This window comes from Monodon monoceros, unplaced genomic scaffold (genome assembly GCF_005190385.1).
Source record: "Monodon monoceros isolate NGI ecotype Baffin Bay Population unplaced genomic scaffold, NGI_Narwhal_1 Super_Scaffold_19, whole genome shotgun sequence".
In the NCBI taxonomy this organism is placed as follows: Eukaryota; Metazoa; Chordata; class Mammalia; order Artiodactyla; family Monodontidae; genus Monodon; species Monodon monoceros.
This window is the reverse complement of record NW_021703775.1, coordinates 69314494-69337131: the sequence shown is the minus strand read 5'-3', so window position 1 is coordinate 69337131 and position 22638 is coordinate 69314494. Positions and strand designations below refer to the sequence as shown.

At 37.7% G+C, this 22638-nt stretch overlaps 1 protein-coding gene across 8 annotated transcripts in view; it reads left to right on the top strand.

Moving 5' to 3' along the window:
• Positions 1-22638, top strand: part of NCOA1 (nuclear receptor coactivator 1) — a 258922-nt gene that overhangs the window by 197822 nt on the left and 38462 nt on the right. For all 8 annotated transcript variants that reach the window (XM_029231466.1, XM_029231464.1, XM_029231467.1 and 5 more), the window contains 3 exons: positions 8296-8413; positions 9691-9859; positions 18392-18706. In XM_029231466.1, coding sequence (XP_029087299.1) covers positions 8296-8413; positions 9691-9859; positions 18392-18706 — 602 coding nt within the window. The remainder of the gene's footprint in view (positions 1-8295; positions 8414-9690; positions 9860-18391; positions 18707-22638) is intronic.

Genomic DNA, 22638 nt, shown 5'->3' with positions numbered 1-22638 from the left:
ACCCAAAGCATTCCACAGTAGGACTTTCAGAAATATAATATTGGATCAGATTATGTTTCCCAAAGTGTATTCCTTGAACACTAGTCCTATGAAAAAAAGGATTTTGTGCTAACATACACTGGGCAAATGCTACGTGACATATACACCATTCCTCTATTAAAATTCCACAGTGCATATTAAAGGTTTTAGGAAGTCCTGTGTTAGATGAACTAGTTTATGTATTTTAAAAATTGTTTTGCTTTATCTTTGTGCCAGTTTATTGTTTTTTAATTTAAAACAAAATTTTATACAATTTTTAAAGTTTACACTCCATTTACAATTACTACAGAACATTGACTATATTCCCCATGTTGTACAATACATCCTTTTAGCCTTACAAGTTAAATTTAAATTTAAAGATTTCAATCCAGCATTTTCCAAACTTTTCTTAATTATGGAATTCCTTTTCTCAAGTAATACATGTTACCCCACAGAATGAGTTTTTCATGGGCCACTGTTTAGGAGACATCTATGTTGAAATAGGTCATGACTCCTCTAGCCCATGGTAGCATTCTCCTACTTAAGAGACACTTTGAATAGTATACTTCCAATTCATGAAGATAGTTTCCACCCATCAAATTTTGAAGTTGAAAAAAATAGTGGTGATAATTCCATTGTGTGACCTTGAAAGTAAAGGAAACTAACCAGCTCACTTTCAAAATTTGCCTGTCCCTCTTCTAATGGGACCAGATGTGGGCCTTGTTTATTTCAGTCTGACTACAGCTTTTAGCTGGCATGACACAATTCTCAAAAGCTTACCAAGATTCCAGACATCTGGAAAGAAAAATCTCAAGTCATCTCTGACATTTTTGGAAGCAGTTTTTCAGCTGACCAGAACACTAGATGAGAGCAGGAGCCTAGGTTCAAGTCTCATATTTCCCATTTATTAATGGTAATACCTTAAGCACATGAATTTTCTGAGTCTCATTCTCTTTATCTGCAAAATAAGAATTAGATGAAGCAACTTCAGAAGTCTTCTAATTGAAATAGAGATTCCAGACTCTGGGATATCCGGCACAGTTGGGAAACAATGAGGTGTAAGGCTAAGAGTAAATAAAATGAAAGTCTGCATATTGATTGGTTTCATCCTTGTCCTTCCCCTTCCAATGTGGGAGACTGGAGGGGTTATCTCAGGAGATACCAAATGGCCAGAAAGAAGATGTCTGGATATTGGCATGTATGGAGAAATCCCTAAAATGCAAAGGTCATGCTACCATCTAAGCATCCAACAGTGAAGGCTACCAGCAGACACAAGCCTCACACTGAGCCTAACCAGTCAGTGTTTTAGAACACTGTGTCTGTTTAGAATAGACACAGCCAAAGATAATCAGGACTTTGAAGGAAGTCTGTAACTTGAAAGAGAGCAAACAAAACAAGGTCGATCTTAACTTTTTCTTCCCTGCTTTCTATATGTCTTTTGGTCTTTCTGTTCTTTCTGACAGCTTTTCTCAGCTTTATTTTCTGATATTTCTCTTGCAATTAAAAAATTTTGGATATCTAATTTCCAAAAATTCTTTCTTGCTTTTTGTCCCTTTTTTTCTTCCCATGTTATTCATGGATGAAATATCTTTTCAAAAATTTTTTAGTCCATACACTCATTGTATACTTCTTTGGCATACTCTTTTTTTGTTTGTTTGACAGGTCCTAGAAGATATACTTCAGCGAACAGGGAGAAAACCAAAAAAGAAAAACAGGGTCCAGGGGAAACAGAGGATCTGAAGGGAAGTCCAGGAATGATCAGCAAGATTAGAGAACAAGCAGTGTTGATTGGAGCAGGGGGCCTGAGTCCTCTGGAAAGGCGGCCTCCAAGGGAGAAATTAAATTTATCTCGTTGAGTTTATAGGAAATATTAATGATAGATTTATGTCAAAAATGTTGACGCATCCAAAAAATTCTCCTAGAAAAGCAGGAAAATGAAAAAAAAGAATTGTTAACTCCAGAGAAAAGAAATCATGATATAAGAAAGGATGTTTGAACATAGTACACGACATGACTTAGCAGTGAGTAATATTTGTGTAGTCGTAAGAATCTAAATATTAACTTTTTATTTTATAAAGAACTGTGATCTCTGTTAGGGAATTGAGGGCACAGGAGGTAATAAGAGAGGTGATGTGAGAGAACTAAAACCCCATCCATCTATCATGATGGGGAGTCAGAAATCTAAAATGGAGATATTTTAGAAATAATTAGGCAAATGCTAAAGAAAACAGCTACACAAGTAGTGGATGGTTGCCTCTGTTGAAAGGGAAATAGTTAAAGGATCAGAAGGGGCAAGACAGGAAACTGCTTTTATTCATTAATAGGCCTTTTGGTCCTGACTTTTAAATTTATGTATATGTGTTAATTTGATGAAAATTAAAGTTAATAAAAATAGAAGGGGGACTTACCTGGTGGCGCAGTGGTTAAGAATCCACCTGCCAGTGCAGGGGACGTGGGTCAAGCCCTGGTCTGGGAAGATCCCACATGCCACAGAGCTACTAAGCTCGTGCTCCACAACTACTGAGCCTGTGCTCTCGAGCCCACAAGCCACAACTACTGAGCCTGTGTGCCACAACTACTGAAGCCTGTGCACCTAGAGCCTGTGCTCCACAACACGAGAGCCACCACAGTGAGAAGCCTGCACACCTCTAGGAAGAGTAGTCCCTGTTCGCTGTAACTAGAGAAGGCCGTGTGCAGCAAGACCCAATGCAGCCAAAAATAAATAAATTAATTAATTAAAAAAAAAAAAGAAAGAAGGTGTCTTCTAGCTCTACAAGTCTGTGAAAGTAGAGTGTTTTTCATTCATAATCTGTCTTGAGGCAAATAGCTCTTTTTTCTTTCTTGAGATTTCCTCCCCTGAATACAGCTCCATGTAAAAAAGTTTGTAAATAGGCCAGAATCTGTTAAACCCTGTGCTGTAGTATTGCTGAAGGCCAGAAGCATAGAGGGGAAGAAATTGAGGTAAATGAGGGGAGGGTGATAGCTGCAGACAGTGTTTACAAAGTTTCCATACCGACAAGAGAAAAGGTTTCAAGAGGCATAAGGCTGAGGAAACAAGTTGGGCAGGAGAAAGAAAAAGATAACAAAAGACTGGAGAAGAAAAAAGAAAGAAAAAAAGATGAGGACAAAAATATGATAGCTTATAAAGGGAAGAGAACAGCCTCTGATTCTCTGCCCCCTCTAGCATCTACACTGCCCACCACTACCTTTCACTAGAGCCGGAGTCCATTATCCAGTAGCTGATTCCATGTCTTCACCTTGTGCCCAAAGGTCTCACATAGGACAGTTTAATTATCATAGTATTTCACCACCTGAGATACACCTATTAGAACTTCTGGATCTATCTGCCATGTCACTTATCTTTTCTGTCATACTTTGCACTGTATTCTGAGAGAGTCTGGGCCAGATTTTCTGGATCAAAACTGAATCTTCAACTACATCCATTCTGCTCTTCAGTCAATCTATTGAGTTCTTTTAATTGTGGCGATCACGTTTTTAGAAATTTTTTTCATAGAAGTCTATTACCATTTATGTATATGACAGACTTTTAAATCTATGTGATGATAAATTTAGCATATTACTTTAGGGCTCATCTATTTTCTGTAACAACCCTTTTTCCTTCAAAGTTTCTTTCTTTCTTTGTCAAATTTGCTATCTTTCTTTTCTGCTGTTGACTTTTCTTGAATGTTTGGTAAATCAGGGCTGTCTGTCCATATATACTGAAAAAGACCTAGAATGAAACGTCTTGGTAGCTAGAGTGTTTCTTTAGCTAAAGTGAGAGGCCTTTTGCTCTGGCAGTGAATGTAGGTTCTGATTATAGAGGCCCTGATTCTTAGTTGTCGTTGTGAAGGAGTGGGGGTTGGTGATGGGGAAATCCCTCGTGGCAGCCCTCACACCCACTTTGGGAGATTCCCTGGGCAGAACTCCCACACTGAGTCATGTACTCACCACTTTAATCCCATGGGCAGACGCCAGAGTCAGCTGCATTCAGAGCAGTGCCTGGTGACAGCTGTTCAGTTGTCCTTTAATTATCCCAGCAATCACCCATGGCCTGTTCCTTTATACGCTCGAATGACCACTGAACCTGGAGTTGTTCTAGTGTTCTTCTGAGAAAAACCCCCTTTTTGGAAAATCTCCTCTTTGTCCTGATGTAAGGTTTTTAGTTTAGGTCAATTTCACCATCAGTTTTATCTTTCCATCTGTTTTATCTTTCAGAAATTCTTCATTGTTCTAGTCAGCTGCCATGCTGCTTCTTTTGCCTCTCCTTCAGCTGTAGATTTGTTTTTCCCTTTTAATGTCTTTTGTTTCAGTGATAATTTTACACATCAAATAAAATATAGATGATATATTTCACACTGAACCAGAAATTTTCCTTAGATCTATTTACATATGAGGAAACTAAGATCATAAGTTCCAGAGAAAGAAAACACACAAACAAAAACTTGCCCAAAGTTATCCAGTTAGTATATGCAGAACCAGGATTTAAATTTCAGTCTTCCTGGTTTCAAAACACATTGTGTATATGCACACACACAACCATACGGTGTGACCAAGCGATTTAAATAATTTTGTTAGAAATGTACTACAAGAGCACATCAAGAGACAACTTAGGAGGATGTTGATCAAAATATACAGAATGTGCTTTCTTGGCAGTACCTTCAGAACCTCTACTGTGTCCTTTTGACCATCTTTAAATTTCTATCCCTTGAGGGTGGATTTGACTTCTGAAGTTTTGTGAAGTTATTTGGAGCCAAATTTGTTGATCTGAAAAGAATAATACTTTTTGAAACATCAGAACCAAAATTAGATGTAGTTATAAGGAGAAGTATTTTCTTGAAGGACTTGTATACTGGTTAAGACAGTTCTAGAAGAACTCCAAAAATATTTGAACATTGGCAACATCACTGAAGTAAGGAATGACCTACTGAGGTGCTTGTTTTTATGTTCTATGAACATATTCTGAGATGATAATTTTTTAAATCTTATTAATCTGTAGTACATTAATAGTGTTCATAACTAAAAATAATTGTTTCACATAAAACATTTTCAGTACTTCAGAACTCCATTTTTAGTTCCCTGTTTCTGAGGTTGTGTTTAGTGTGTTGTGGCTATTGGTAGGCATCTTTTGCTAGTACAAAACTATAATGAATAATCTTATGTAGAGATAGTTGACCACATTTGAGAGTATATCTGAAATATAAATTCTGAACAGAATTGCTGGGTCAGAGGGTAGACAGATTTTGCCAAATGGCCTTTCTTGTGCCAGTTTACACTCTAACTGATAATGTTCCTCTTTCCACACGTCCTTTCTAATAAGTTGAATTATGCATTTTCTCATCTTTGCCAATTTGATGTGTTTTTTTAAGTATCTCAATGTAGTTTTAATCTGTATTTTTTTAATTGTGAATTAGGTTGATCATTTTTCAATGATTTCATGTGACCTGTTTATATTCTCTGACCATATATCTATTGGGCTATTCAGTTTTCATCTTATTGATTTATCGTTCTTTTTGTATAGTAGAGAAATTAGTCAAATAAAACATTGTAACTGCTGTGCGTAGTTAACAGCCAAATGCAACACAAAACTGAACCAGAAGTCTCTTTACCAACAGCTGAAGAAAATTAACTGTGAACATCACAATCACTAGATGCTGAATCAACTCTTAGTGGAGTAAAGTGTGCAAAAGCCACTCTCTTAATTAGACAATGCTTTCTACTTTGTGTGCAGAAGTTTTTAAATTTTTTAATAATATAAGGTTTTTTAAGCTGGAATTACTGTGGCTCACAGGGATATAAAGTTTTCTTTTAACCATGTTTAAAATGGAGAAAATATGATGTTGAGCCCTTTGCTCAGATGATTAAAAAAAAGCAAACCCATTAATAGCTTGATCAGGAATCGCTAAGAGCTTGTTTCCTACCCCCGCTTCAGCTGCCTCTCTCCAACAGAGACTAGTAAATGCAGTAATGCGTCCCTTTAAAAAGTACTATGCCTGTCTTGTGTAACATATATACATACTTACTCATGTTTGCAATAGAGGCACAAACATGACCAAAAATAGTAGGTTTATTCCCTGGACAAAGAGAGATAAAGTGTGTATTTTGTAAAACATTGCAGCAAATCCTCGAGTTTTTTTTATGTAAGTGAGTTTCTAAAGGAAGTCCTAAAAGGTTGAAGTGACTTTTAGAATAAAAACCAACTTCTTTTAAGCATACAGCCTATGCAAACAAAGCTTTTAATTGAATCAGTGATTGATTTCTTTGGATTTCCCCCCCCTTTTCACCAAAGTTAGCACGTGAATCTTTATTTTGAAAATATTTTATCCAACTTGTTTTCTTAACCTTTTTTCCCATCAAGACTACTAAAATGAGATACTGTGTCCTATTACTGAGTCAAATAAACTATCCTGTAATACTAAGTATTGATGGTAGACAGCCATGTAAGTTTTCTTTGACTCTTAAATATAATTATTTTGTTTAGGTTAGATTTCTAAAATGGAATAAGATTGAAAAATTAATGTGTGCAGCAGAGCAATGAGACAGCTTTAGATAATCTTTGACCAACTTCCTGACTGAAGTAATGAGAGGAATTAAGGGATTACTTTCCTATCACCATTTATTGTTGTTTGGTGTTTTTTGTTTGCTTTGTTTTTTGCTTTTTTTTTTTTCCAGAATCCTTTTAGAATTTGATTTCTCTATCATTTATCATGATAAAGAAGACAAGTTTAATTGCAGGCTATAATTCTTTGCATGTAGAAGTGAATGTGCTTTTATATGGACTCCTATGTTTCATTCATACTAAATATTGAGTATATTTCACATAAAAGTGAGCCTAACATGTTTTGTGTGGTTAATAATGATCAGTATCCAGCATTAAATAAATTTGGGGAGCATCCTTAAATCTACTTATTCTCCATTCATTAGAATGAGGAATTCTACCTAATCATGTTTTTTCTTAAGCCACCAAGGCTTTCTTAGTTTTTGTTTTTGTTTTTAGTTTGCTAGGGCTGCCATAATAATAAAATACCACAGACCAGTGGTATTTTATTGCCAGAAATTTATTTTCTCACAATCTGAAGGCTTGAAGTCCAAGGTTAGGGGGTTAGCAGGTTTGGTGTCTTCTGAGGCCTCTCTCACTAGCTTGCAGATGGCTTCCTTCTTACTATGTCCTCATGGCCGTCCCTCTGTCTGTGTTGTCTGTGTCCTAACCACATCTTCTTTTAAGAACACCAGCCATATTAAATTAGAGCCCACCCTAACGACTCTATTTTAACTTAGTCACTTCACTCAAAGCCCTGTCCCCAAATACAGTCATATTCTGAAGTACTAGAGGTTAAGGCTTCAACATATGAATTTTGTTCTCTTTAGAGATTACAAATAACCATGAGAAACACTAAAAGAAAATAAAGTAATCCTTAATCTCACAACCTAAAATCTACCAAGGATATATAGCCTACGAGCATTTTTTCTATTAATATATATGAAATAGCTTATAAAAACAGAATCATCCTGAACATAATGTCTTAGATTATACTTCTTTTTTCATTTATCAGCATGTTGTAAATATCTATACCATAATTCATTAATCAATCAGCAAATTTCTGGTATTTAGGTTATTTACATTTCTTTCCTACTATAAATAGTACAGAAATAAACCTTTCAAAAACATTGCCCACACAAAAACGTTCTAAAGTGCACAAGCTATTTTCTTCCATTACAAGACATAATTCAACCCCTTTTTTCATTCATCATTATAGACATCAATTAATTACACTGTTATTGTACAGCTATATTCTCAGTTAACAACTGTAGAGTTTTGTCCCCAGACTGCAGTGCCCTTCAGTTTCTGTTCCTGCCTTTTATAGAACATATTTTATCTTTTACTTGCGGCTCTCATTTTATGACAGTAACACTGTCCCTACTTATAGCATATTCTAATATGGTGTAGACTGAATAAGCAGTTAACCAAATTGTTATGATTGTCTTTAAAATAAATAATTTCAGACAAAGTCCTAAGTGATTCTCTTATGGTAATATATAAAAACTTTTAACATCGGACTTCCTTTGATTCAGAGACCTTTTCTCACTTTCTCATTTACTTATTATGTGGTCACATTCTAGATAATTTAGGTTTCTGAATAAGTGACTTTTGTATCACTGAGGTAGTATTTTATAGGGGAAATCTCACTCTACCATACAATATATTACTTCTTAAAAATATTATCATCTTATCTTCCATTGTAATATGTCCTGACTTCTTACCCTTTCTTCTTTAACCAGGATTACCTGAGCTGGAATTGGAAGCAATTGATAACCAGTTTGGACAACCAGGAAGTGGTGATCAGGTTCCATGGACAAATAATACAGTGACAGCTGTAAATCAGAATAAGCCAGAGGAGTGAGTAATACATTTTGTATATTATGAAGTATCAGATACCAACTTCTACAGCAAAGAACTACTTTTCCCAAACTAGATTCCAGTCTGTATTGGTATTTTGTGAGATATTAATAGAAGTGAAGGTTTAATGAAAAGAAAAGGATGGAGGAGGACACCAAATCAAACATTTATTTACTGCATGACTGCAAGGCTGGTGTACATTGTAATTATCAGGAGGCTGATATAGTATGCAGCTGTTGTTTTATTTTTCATCTCTTACTTTTCTTTGATTGATTACCATAAAATTCCTGGGACCTGTGGATGAATTGGCCTCGGCACAACAACTATGTTGCTCTTTATTTTGTCCAGCTTTTCTCTTTATTTGGAGCAAGAGTGGATAAGAAGGGAAGGTACTTTCCACGTCTACTCAGTGTCCCATCTTAATTGGAATTCAATTTCTTAATCCACACAGGTAGCTTCATTCCAACACATAGAGTATATCTCATATATAGCAACCAAAGGATGAGTAGGTAATATTGAGTGTGGAGCCTTAACTGTGAACTATAGTCCCATTTACCTTCCCAAAAGAAGAATCCTTATAATTATATTATTATACAAGTAGTATTAGTACTAGTGTTATCTTCTATGTCTTTCTAAGTTTTATGCATCAGTTGGTATCAGTTTGGATTAGACTACGTATTTCCTACATGTAATCAACAATTTATTGCTTAACACTGAGCATGTTTCATTTTTCTAGTTTGATTTCTTTTGTAAATGATAATCATGTCATGTTATCAATATAATTTGATCATCTTTGAAAGTTAAGTAATTTAATATGTACTGTTTTGATTATGGTTCAATTATCAATAATTAATGGCACCCATAGAATAAATAGTATAAATCTTGATATAGACTAAATGATTTTTTTCTGAGTTTTTGGTTGATTTTTATTTTTTACTTCTGTTAAAAATTATTTTCTCTTAACTATGTTTGGTTAATTTTTCAGGCTATTTCTGTAAGCTAACATGAAGAATATGGAAACAAAATTCAGTGATTGACAAAATAATGAAAAATATATTCAAGCTACATACCAAACATTCATAAATTTCTGCCCATTAAGTATAGAAAATGTCATTGCATAAGAATTGGTTAAAAAAGCATTTCAACAGAGAATTTCCTAGAACTACATTTGCATATATCTGTGTGTGTGTGTGTGTGTGTGTGTGTATTTGCATTCTTAAGGTTGAATACTTACTTGCTATATCAGTCTTAAACTTTCTTATCTTTTGATTCTGCAGCCAGTGCATTAGTTCACAGTTAGATGAGCTTCTCTGTCCACCAACAACAGTCGAAGGAAGAAATGATGAGAAGGCTCTTCTTGAACAGCTGGTATCCTTCCTCAGTGGCAAAGATGAAACTGAGCTAGCTGAACTAGACAGAGCTCTGGGAATTGACAAACTTGTTCAGGTATTTACTAAAGTTGGCATTATTTAAATGATGGAGCCCTGAAAGCTAGAAAATTATTTTTAAGCAAGACTTTTCCATATTACTCTCACTGTGTTTTAGCTGTTTTATAATTTACCCTTGTGAAAGTTATCAAAATATATAATAGTTAAATAATGGGCTTTTTAAACAAAAATATCATAATAATTAGAATTAGAAATAATTAGAATTAGAGAGTTTTAGCCTTTTACTATGGAACATAATCTTACAAGCTCCCCCTAGAATAAAATCCATATTTTATAACATCATTTCTTATTTTAGGACTTAATTTGTCCTCCATTCATGCTACACTTCAACCTATATGTTCCATGACATTCCAACTTCCGGGTTAGCATTTTTGAGACTTTGTAGCTAAAAGATCACTTTAGTGCATCATAACCAGTATATATATTTTTTAACATCTTTATTAGAGTATAATTGCTTTACAGTGGTGTGTCAGTTTCTGCTTTATAACAAAGTGAATCAGTTATACATATACAAATGTCCCCATATTTCTTCCCTCTTGCATTTCCCTCCCTCCCACCCTCCCTATCCCACCCTTCTAGGTGGTCACAAAGCACTGAGCTGATCTCCCTGTGCTATGCGGCTGCTTCCCACTAGCTATCTGTTTTACGTTTGGTAGTGTATATATGTCCATGCCACTCTCTCACTTTGTCCCACGTTACCCTACTCCCTCCCCGTATCCTCAAGTCCATTCTCTAGTAGGTCTGCATCATTATTCCCGTCTTGCCCATAGGTTCTTCTGACCATTTTCTTTTTTTTTTTTTTTAGATTCCATATATATATGTTAGTATATGGTATTTGTTTTTCTCTTTCTGACTTACTTCACTCTGTATGACAGTCTCTAGGTCCATCCACCTCACTACAGATAACTCAGTTTCGTTCCTTTTTATGGCTGAGTAATATTCCATTGTATATATGTGCCACATCTTCTTTATCCATTCATCTGTTGATGGACACTTAGGTTGCTTCCATGTCCTGGCTATTGTAAATAGAGCTGCAGTGAACATTGTGGTACATGACTCTTTTTGAATTCTGGTTTTCTCAGGGTATATGCCCAGTAGTGGGATTGCTGGGTCCTATGGTAGTTCCATTTTTAGTTTTTTAAGGAACTTCCATACTGTTCTCCATAGTGGCTGTATCAATTTACGTTCCCACCAACAGTGCAAGAGGGTTCCCTTTTTTCTCCACACCCTCTCCAGCATTTATTGTTTGTAGATTTTTTGATGATGGCCATTCTGACCGGTGTGAGATAATCTCATTGTAGTTTTGATTTGCATTTCTCTAATGATTAATGATGTTGAGCATTCTTTCATGTGTTTGTTGGCAATCTGTATATCTTCTTTGGAGAAATGTCTGTTTAGGTTTTCTGCCCATTTTTGGATTGGGTTGTTTGTTTTTTTGTTATTGAGCTGCATGAGCTGCTTATAAATTTTGCAGATTAATCCTTTGTCAGTTGCTTCATTTGCAAATATTTTCTCCCATTCTGAGGGTTGTCTTTTCGTCTTGTTTATGGTTTCCTTTGCTGTGCAAGAGCTTTTAAGTTTCATTAGGTTCCATTTGTTTATCTTTGTTTTTATTTCCATTTCTCTAGGAGGTGGGTCAAAAGGATCTTGCTGTGATTTATGTCTGCCTATGTTTTCCTCTAAGAGTTTGATGGTGTCTGGCCTTACATTTAGGTCTTTAATCCATTTTGAGTTTATTTTTGTGTATGGTATTAGGGAGCGTTCTAATTTCATTCTTTTACATGTAGCTGTCCAATTTTCCCAGCACCACTTATTGAAGAGGCTGTCTTTTCTCCACTGTATATTCTTGCCTCCTTTATCAAAGATAGGGTGACCATATGTGCATGGGTTTATATCTGGGCTTTCTGTCCTGTTCCATTGATCTATATTTCTGTTTTTATGCCAGTACCATACTGTCTTGATTACTGTAGCTTTGTAGTATAGTCTAAAGTCAGGGAGCCTAATTCCTCCAGCTCCGTTTTTCTTTGTCAGGATTGCTTTGGCTGTTCAGGGTCTTTTGTGTTTCCATACAAATTGTGAAATTTTTTGCTCTAGTTCTGTGAAAAATGCCAGTGGTAGTTTGATAGGGATTGCATTGAATCTGTAGATTGCTTTGGGTAGTAGAGTCATTTTCACAATGTTGATTCTTCCAATCCAAGAACATGGTATATCTCTCCATCTCTTCGTATCATCCTTAATTTCTTTCATCAGTGTCTTATAATTTTCTGCATACAGGTCTTTTGTCTCCTTAGGTAGGTTTATTCCTAGATATTTTATTCTGTTTGTTGCAATGGTAAATGGGAGTGTTTTCTTGATTTCACTTTTGGATGTTTTCGTCATTAGTGTGTAGGAATGCCAGAGACTTCTGTGCATTAATTTTGTATCCTGCTGCTTTACCAAATTCATTGATTAGCTCTAGTGGTTTTCTGGTAGCATCTTTAGGATTGTCTATGTATAGTATCATGTCACCTGCCAACAGTGACAGCTTTACTTCTTTTCCGATTTGGATTCCTTTTATTTCTTTTTCTTCTCTGATTGCTGTGGCTAAAACTTCCAAACTATGTTGAATAATAGTGGTGAGACTGGGCAACCTTGTCTTGTTCCTGATTTTAGAGGAGATGGTTTCAGTTTTTCACCATTGAGGACAATGTTGGCTGTGGGTTTGTCATATATGGCCTTTATTATGTTGAGGAAAGTTCCCTCTATGCCTACTTTCTGGAGGGTTTTTATCATAAATGGGTGTTGAATTTTGTCAAAAGCTTTCTCTGCATCTATTGAGATGATCATGTGGTTTTTCTCCTTCAATTTGTTAATATGGTATATCACGTTGATTGATTTGCATATACTGAGGAATCCTTACATTCCTGGGATAAACCCCACTTGATCATGCTGTATGATCCTTTTAATGTGCTGTTGGATTCTGTTTGCTAGCATTTTGTTGAGGATTTTTGCATCTATGTTCATCAGTGATATTGGCCTGTAGTTTTCTTTCTTTGTGACATCTTTGTCTGGTTTTGGTATCAGAGTGATGGTAGCCTCGTAGAATGAGTTTGGGAGTGTTCCTCCCTCTGCTGTATTTTGGAAGAGTTTGAAAAGGATAGGTGTTAGCTCTTCTCTAAATGTTTGATAGAATTCGCCTGTGCAGCCATCTGGTCCTGGGCTTTCGTTTGTTGGAAAAATTTTTTTTTTTTTTTTTTTGCGTTACACGGGCCTCTCACCACTGTGGCCTCTACTGCTGCAGAGCACAGGCTCCGGACGCGCAGGCTCAGCGGCCATGGCTTATGGGCCCAGCCGCTCCACGGCATGCAGGATCCTCCCAGACCGGGGCACAAACCCGCGTCCCCAGCATCAGCAGACCCCCAACCACTGCGCCACCAGGGAAGCCCCCTGTTGGAAGATTTTTAATTACAGTTTCAATTTCAGTGCTTGTAATTGGTCTGTTTATATTTTCTATTTCTTCCTGGTTCAGTCTCGGAAGGTTGTGCATTTCTAAGAATTTGTCCATTCCTTCCAGGTTGTCCATTTTATTGGCATATAGCTGCTTGTAGTAATCTCTCATGATCCTTTGTATTTCTGCAGTGTCAGTTGTTACTTCTCCTTTCTCATTTCTAATTCTATTTATTTGAGTCTTCTCCCTTTTCTTCTTGATACGTCTGGCTAATGATTTATCAATTTTGTTTATCTTCTCAAACAACCAGCTTTTAGTTTTATTGATCTTTGCCATCGTTTCCTTCATTTCTTTTTCATTTATTTCTGATCTGATCTTTATGATTTCTTTCCTTCTGCTAACTTTGGGGATTTTTTGTTCTTTTGTCTCTAATTGCTTGAGGTGTAAGGTTAGGTTGTTTATTTGAGATGTTTCTTGTTTCTTAAGGTAGCCTTGTATAGCTATAAACTTCCCTCTTAGAACTGCTTTTGCTGCATCCCACAGGTTTTGGGTCGTTGTGTTTTCATTGTCATTTGTTTCTAGGTATTTTTTGATTTCTTCAGTGATCTCTTGGTTATTAAGTAGTGTGTTGTTTAGCCTCCCTGTGTTTGTATTTCTTACAGGTTTTTTCCTGTAATTGATATCTAGTCTCATAGCGTTGTGGTCGGAAAAGATACTTGATACGATCTCAATTTTCTTAAACTTACCAAGGCTTGATTTGTGACCCAAGATATGATCTATCCTGGAGAATGTTCCATGAGTACTTGAGAAGAATGTGTATTTTGTTGTTTTTGGATGGAATGTCCTATAAATATTAATTAAGTCCATCTTGTTTAATGCATCATTTAAAGCTTGTGCTTCCTTATTTATTTTCATTTTGGATGATCTGTTCATTGGTGAAAGTGAGGTGGTAAAGTCCCCTACTATGATTGTGTTACTGTCGATTTCCCCTTTTATGGCTGTTAGTATTTGCTTTATGTATTGAGGTACTCCTATGTTGGGTGAATAAGTGTTTATAATTGTTATATCTTCTTCTTGGATTGATCCCTTGATCATTATGTAGTGTCCTTCTTTGTCTCTTGTAATAGTCTTTGTTTTAAAGTCGATTTTGTCTGATATGAGAATTGCTACTCCAGCTGTCTTTTGATTTCCATTTGCATGGAATATCTTTTTCCATCCCCTCACTTTCAGCCTTTATGTGTCCCTAGGTCTGAAGTGGGTCTCTTGTATACAGCATATATACGGGTCTTGCTTTTGTATCCATTCAACCAGTCTATGTCTTTTGGTTGGAGCATTTAATCCATTTATATTTAAGGTAATTATTGATATGTATGTTCCTATTACCATTTTCTTAATTGTTTTGGGTTTATTATTGTAGGTCTTTTCCTTCTCTTCTGTTTCCTGCCTAGAGAAGTTCCTTTAGCATTTGTTGTAAAGCTGGTTTGGTGGTGCTGAATTCTCTTAGCTTTTGCTTGTCTGTAAAGCTTTTAATTTCTCCGTCAAATCTGAATGAGATGCTTGCTGGCTAGACTAATCTTGGTTGTAGGTTTTTCTCTTTCATCACTTTAAATATGTCCTGCCACTCCCTTCTGGCTTGCAGAGTTTCTGCTGAAAGATCAGCTGTTAACCTTTTGGGGATTCCCTTATGTGTTACATGTTGTTTTTCCCTTGCTGCTTTTAATATTTGTTCTTTGTATTTAATTTTTGATAGTTTGATTAATATGTGTCTTGGCATGTTTCTCCTTGGATTTATCCTGTATGGGACTCTCTGTGCTTCCTGGACTTGATTAACTATTTCCTTTCTCATGTTAGGGAACTTTTCAACTATAATCTCTTCAAATATTTTCTCAGTCCCTTTCTTTTTCTCTTCTTCTTCTGGGACCCCTATAATTTGAATGTTGGTGCGTTTAATGTTGTCCCAGAGGTCTCTGAGACTGTCCTCAATTCTTTTCATTCTTTTTTCCTTATTCTGCTCTGCAGTAGTTATTTCCACTATTTTATCTTCCAAGTCACTTATCTGTTCTTCTGCCTCAGTTATTCTGCTATTGATCCCTTCTAGAGAATTTTTAATTTCATTTATTGTGTTTTCATCTCTGTTTGTTTGCTTTTTAGTTCTTCTAGGTCCTTGTTAAACATTTCTTGTATTTTCTCCATTCTGTTTCCAAGATTTTTGGATCATCTTTACTATCATTATTCTGAATTCTTTTTCAGGTAGACTGCCTATTTCCTCTTCATTCGTTAGGTCTGGTGGGTTTTTACCTTGCTCCTTCATCTGCTGTGTTTCTCTGTCTTCTCATTTTGCTTAACTTACTGTGTTTGGGTTCTCCTTTTCGCAGCCTGTAGGTTCATAGTTTCCATTGTTTTTGGTGTCTGTCCCCAGTGGCTAAGGTTGGTTCAGTGGGTTGTGTAGGCTTCCTGGTGGAGGGGACTAGTGCCTGTGTTCTGGTGGATGAGGCTGGATCTTGTCATTCTGGTGGGCAGGTCCACGTCTGGTGGTGTGTTTTGGGGTGTCTGTGGCCTTATTATGATTTTAGGCAGCCTCGATGCTAATGGATGGGGTTGTGTTCCTGTGTTGCTAGTTGTTTGGCATAGGATGTCCAGCACTGTAGCTTGCTGGTCGTTGAGTGGAGCTGGGTCTTAGCGTTGAGAGGGAGATCTCTGGGAGATTTTCACCATTTGATATTATATGGAGCTGGGAGGTCTCTTGTGGACCAGTGTCCTGAACTTGGCTCTCCCACCTCAGTGGCACAGCCCTGATGCCTGGCTGGAGCACCAAGAGCCTGTCCTCCACACAGCTCGGAATGAAAGAGAGAAAAGAAAGAAAGAAGAAGATAAAATAAAATTAAATTTATTAAAATTAAAAATAATTAAGAAAAAAATTATTTTTAAGTAATTAAAAAGAAAAAAGGACAGACAGAACTCTAGGACAAATGGTAAAAGCAAAGCTATACAGACAAAATCACACAAAGAAGCATGCACATACACACTCACAAAAAGAGAAAAAGGAAAAAAAAATAAAATCGTTGCTCCCCAAGTCCACCGCCTCAACTTTTGGATGATTCGTTGTCTATTCAGGTATTCCACAGATGCAGGGTACATCAAGTTGATTGTGGAGATTTAATCCGCTGCTCGTGAGGCTGCTGGGAGAGATTTCCCTTTCTCTTCTTTGCTCGCACAGCTCCTGGAGTTCAGCTTTGGATCTGGACCTGCCTCTGCGTGTAGGTCACCTGAGGGTGTCTCTTCTTCGCTCAGACAGGACGGGGTTAAAGGAACAGCTGATTCGGGGGCTCTGGCTCACTCAGGCTGGGGGGAGGGAGGGGCACGGACTGCGGGGCTAGCCTGCAACGGCAGAGGCTGGCGTGACTTTGCACCAGCCTGAGGTACGCCGTGTGTTCTCCTGGGGAAGTTGTCCCTGGATCACAGGACCCTGGCAGTGGCGGGCTGCACAGGCTCCTGGGAAGGGAGGTGTGGAGAGTGACCTGTGCTCGCACACAGGCTTCTTGGTGGCCACAGCAGCAGCCTTAGCGTCTCCTGCCCGTCTCTGGTGTCCACGCTCATAGCCGCGGCTCGCGCCTCTCTCTGGAGCTCCATTAAGCGGCGCTTTTAATCCCCTCTCCTCGCGCACCAGGAAACAAAGAGGCAAGAAAATGTCTCTTGTCTCTTCTGCAGCTCCAGCCTTTCTCCCGGACTCCCTCCCTGTTAGCTGTGGCGCATTAGTCCCTTAAGGCTGTGTTCACGCAGCTAACCCCAGTCCTCTCCCTGCGATCCGACCGAAGCCCGAGCCTCAGCTCCCAGCCCCCGCCCGCCCCGGCGGGTGAGCAGACAAGCCTCTCGGGCTGGTGAGTGCTGGTCGGCACCGATCCTCTGTGCGGGAATCTCACCGCTTTGCCCTCCGCACCCCTGTTACTGTGTTCTCTTCCGCGGTGCCGAAGCTCCCCCCTCTCTGCCACCCGCAGTCTCTGCCCGCGAAGGGCCTTCCTAGTGTGTGGAAACCTTTCCTCCTTCACAGCTCCCTCCCACTGGTGCAGGTCCCGTCCCTATTCTTTGTCTCTGTTTTTTCTTTTGCCCTACCCAGGTACGTGGGGAGTTTCTTGCCTTTTGGGAGGTCTGAGGTCTTCTGCGTTCAGTAGGTGTTCTGTAGGAGTTATTCCACATGTAGATATATTTCTGATGTATTTGCGGGGAGGAAGGTGATCTCTGCGTCTTACTCCTCCGCCATCTTAAAGCTCCTCCTTCTCTCATAAAGAAGGCTCAGAAATTCTTGGGTGGGTCCAAGGGGGGCAGAAGGTGGCTGTGGGTTCAGCTGGTGGACACAATTATCACATGGCTCCCTCTGATAGGTCTGCAACGCGATGTGGAATAGTGAATAAAAGGGTCAGTTCATCCTCAGGGTTCCTATGATTCAGTCTAGAGGCCGCCATCAGTATTTTTTTAATGGAGTAGAACAATGTAGAATACAGAGTATCAGAATGCAGAAAAAGGGGAAGTTATGTTTCATGAAACTCTGTTTTCAGTTACAAACACACACACACACACACACACACACAAAATAGGTCACAATTTACATTACATTTCTTACAATGAGTAATAGTCAAAAAGTTTAACTATTGCATTCTGTTAAGTCAGCTATGAATTTTTTTTCAAATGAGATAAAAGCATGAGTTCTGTATTTGAGACAGAAAAATTAATCCCTCCTTTAGGAATCTACTTCTCATGGTAACCCATTAAATGTAACATTTGTTGATTCTTAGACTTTGCAGTGAGGTTCTTTTCAAACCATTTAGCTTTATTTCATTGATGTAAGGCCCTTATTTTAACTATATTTTCATCTCTTTACTGAGATTTTAAACATCTCAGTTAATCTATTACTCCATTTCAGAAGTAACTTTTATAAGTGATTCCTTTAAGTAGCAAACTTCTGGAGAGCTTCATGAATTCAGCATGAATATATTATTATGAAACTTTCTAGAGATAACATGCTCTCAGATCCAAAATCATATAGAAAAGCATGTCATTTATTGCCAGAAATTTATTTGTAAAATGTCCTGGCTTATTTTCCAACAGGGAGGTGGATTAGATGTATTATCAGAGAGATTTCCACCACAACAAGCAACACCACCATTGATGATGGAAGAAAGACCCAACCTTTATTCCCAGCCTTATTCTTCTCCTTCGCCAACTGCCAATCTCTCTGGCCCTTTCCAAGGCATGGTCAGGCAAAAACCTTCACTGGGGACTATGCCTGTTCAAGTAACACCTCCTCGAGGTGCTTTTTCACCTGGCATGGGCATGCAGACCAGGCAGACTCTAAACAGACCTCCAGCAGCACCCAACCAACTTAGACTTCAACTTCAACAGCGATTACAAGGACAACAGCAGGTGAGTACTCTTGTTCAGCTGGTGATCCTTTTTAAAGGTATGTGCTAACTCTCTCTCTCTGTAATAAGACAGCCCAATTGCTACAATAAAGGTGTCAAGTCCGCGCCCAGAACCTTTATGACTCAAAGTCATCCTTGTTCTGTTAGGATAAGAATAAGGAACATTCATTCAATTAAAGACTTCTAGCTCATAACAAAGTACTTTGATACCAACAGTTTGAAAGGAATTTACTTTTGTTTCTTGAAATAAATATTTAGGATGAACATCATATAATTACTAAATTAATAAAATTGAAACATTGATTAATTTCTAAAGTAGAGCATCAAGAGATACTGTTTATCAGACTCACAGACTTAGAGAATGAACTTACGGTTACCAGGGGGAAGGGTGGCGGGAAAGGATAGTTAGGGAGTTCGGGATTGACATGTACACACTGCTATATTTAAAATGGATAACCAACAAGGACCTACTACTGTATAGCACAGGAACTCTGCTCAATGTTATGTGGCAGCATGGATAGGAGGGGAGTTTGGGGGAGAATGGATACATGTATATGTATGGCTGAGTCGCTTTGCTGTGCACCTGAAACTTTCACAACATTGTTAATCGGCTATACTCCAATATAAAATAAAAAGTTTAAAAAAGAGAGAGAGATTGTTTATAATTGAACACAAAATGAAGTTTATGTTGTTTGTAGTTAGAGTGATTAAAGCCTAATGATGTCATAATACTAGGAGAACAGAGGAAGGGATAGTTTGGGGGTCCTGGGAGTTGTGGATGAGCTAAGTATTTTCTCTCATGACAAATAATGAGTAGGTATAATGATATAAATATTTAAGATTGTATAAGCAGCAGTTATAGGGATAATCATCAAGAACCCAAAACCCAAACTGTTAAAAGTATTGTTTCTGGGAAGCAGGACCGGGACTGTAGATTGTTGCTTCTTGTTATTAATCTTTTGTATTTTTTTAACCATATGTCTATATTGCTTTGAATTTTTAAAAAAGCATTTAAAGAAATTCCCTGGAGCCTTACTAATAGACAAAGGAAGAGGAAGAAGGAGCTAAATTATATTAGGCAGCATAATAAGACGGCTGTAAGAGTTAGCTCTAGTTTTAAGTCCTAGTTTTAACCTTATCTGAGGTGGGTTGATAGTCAAATTATTGAGCCTTTTAAAGCCTCTGATTCCTCATCTGTAAAAAGAATCTAATAAATAATTCCTTTACCTCATAGGTGTTGTGTAGATTAAATGAGATAATAGATGTAGAGCATAGATGTAAAGCTCTTAGCACAGTGCCTGGCATGTAGTCCCACTTAGTAAATACTAGCTATTATTATAAAATTGTATTCAGTAAATACAACAAATAATATAAAATGTGCTTCCATTCCACTTAAAAGGAGGAAGATGATGAAAGGGAGAAAGAGAGAGATGACATAGGATGAGAAATTGTTTTTTGGTTTTTTTTTTGCGTTACGCGGGCCTCTCACTGTTGTGGCCTCTCCTGTTGCGGAGCACAGGCTCCGGACGCACAGGCTCAGCGGCCATGGCTCACAGGCCCAGCTGCTCCATGGCATGTGGGATCTTCCCGGACTGGGGCACGAACCTGTGTCCCCTGCATTGGCAGGCGGACTCTCAACCCCTGCGCCACCAGGGAAGCCCAAAAATATTTTTAATGGTAGACTAAGGAATAATTTTTAAATGCTGGAGTGGAATAAAGGACACAAGGAGGAATTAAGGGAAGAGAAAGAAGAAAACAGAAACAAAGGAAACAATAATACGTTCTGAGTATTATTTAAGATAAACTACTTCTTGTTATAACTTGTCATTCATTATTAGATAGCACAATAAGAAATATTTAATAGTTCCCCTGTATTGAATTTTTCACAAAATATATTTAGGGGGACTATACTAGTTACTGAGATGCATACAAAGAATAAAAGATATAGGCAATTTTCAGACCATACAATCAGCTTGGGGTATTCAAAACATAGTGTACGGTCAGCCCTCTGTATCTGCAGGTTCCGCATCTGCAGATTAAACCAACTGTGGATCAGAAAGAGTATTTTTTTAAAATTCCAGAAAGTCCCAAAAAGCAAAAGTTTCTGGCAGTGAAAACTGCCTGATAAAAGAATAAGCTTCCTTAAAGAACTCTTTGTTTTGGCAAGAATTTATGTGGTGGCTGAATCAGGGTTCTCAACCTCATCACTATGAGCATTTGGGGACTGGTACATTGAAGGATGTTTAGCAACATCCCTGGCCTCTACCCACCAGATACTAGTAGCAACCCCTCCCCAAGCTGTGGTAACTAAAAATGTCGTCATATATTGCCAACTGTTTCTTATGGGGCAGAAGTCACCCCTGGTTGAGAACCTCTTGGCCAGATAATCATCTTTCAGGTTTACTGTAGAAGGGCTTCTTGCTAAGGCACTGGAAGAAAATCCATTCAGGCAGATAAAGTGACAGCAAGCCTGAATTGTGTGTGTGTGCACATGTGTGCATTTTACACATATAGGCTGGGTTTGCGCTCTTCCACTGGCCTCAAGCACCACATCTCCTTTAGTAACACAAGCCTGGCGATGTGACCTTTAAAGACTTTTGAATTTGTGTAACCAGCTCTAATCTAAGGATTACCAGCTTCTCTCTTCCCACTCCCTAACCCCCAAAGGTTAAGGTTTTGGAGAAGATAAAGGGTATGGTGATCCTTTTAGGAAGACTTCCTTGGAAGAAGTAGAATTTGACCTGCTTACTGGAAAATGGGTAGCATTTTAGTAATCTGAAAGAAGCAGCAGTTTAGAGTGAGACTGTTGTACACAGCATTAGTTAGGTTGTACACACAGTCAAGGGGAGGGGAAGATAAACTGAGTTTTTCCAAGGGCAGGAATAATTTTTCTTTAACAGAAAGTCCTTGTAGATTGCTACTTTTAGAATAATTCCTTCTACTTCTAAAAGTAACCTATTTATTTTCTAAGGTTTTGATTTATTTGCTAAGGTTCTTTTCTCACTTGTACTAGTTCTCAAGCATTTTTCCTCTGTCCCCACCCATTTCATTTTCATGTTATCTCACAATTCAAAGAATATATAAAGCTGTAAGTTTGGAATCCCAACTCCCACACTTCTGGCAATTTTACTTCTCTTCATCGCTAAGTATTAATGTATTTTCACCTATCCTCATTGCCTTCTCTTCTGTTTTTAGACTTGCTGTTCTTTCTGCCTTGAGTTAACTCTGCCATCCTCTTTGCCACCTGGCATTCTCACCTTTCAAGGTTCCATTGAGCTCACTCATGCTCTTGGTCCCTGCCTTCAGGTCCTAGGCTAAGTTAGTTGCTCCCCCAGTGCTGCTCTACATATCTCTATATATGCAGTATAGCGCTTGTGCGTTGCACTTCTGTATTGGCCTCTGCCACTGAACAGAGAATTCCCAGAAAATAGAAATTTGCTCACTTTTGTAGCCTGAAAACTTTATATACTATCTTGCATATACTGAGTTTTTTGATAAATCTTTGTAAAACTTATGGTTCATTTAAACTTATGTGCAAGGTCTGTTGAGTTTAAGAAGTATGTAGATTTTCATACTTAAGAGCCTTTTAGAACCATAATATTGCTTATCTTTATTTTTGACGTGGTTCTGAATGTTTTATCCTATTCCACAGTGCCTGAAAGTTGTAATTTTAATATTTATATTGGGCTTTTCCCTCCAAATCAATTTGTTTTCTAATCTAATGGGAGTCAAAAAATGAATGAAACTAGAGTTGAGAATTGAGCAGCAATTGAGCTGCTTGCAGCTCTTTGGATTCTCTTATAAAATTTTCATAGGCTTTCTAGTTTGCAAATAGTATATTAAAATATATTAAATTTATTAATAAATGATTATAATTTATATATTATTAAGTACCGTATAAACACAAAACAGTATGATATTATTACTGTTATC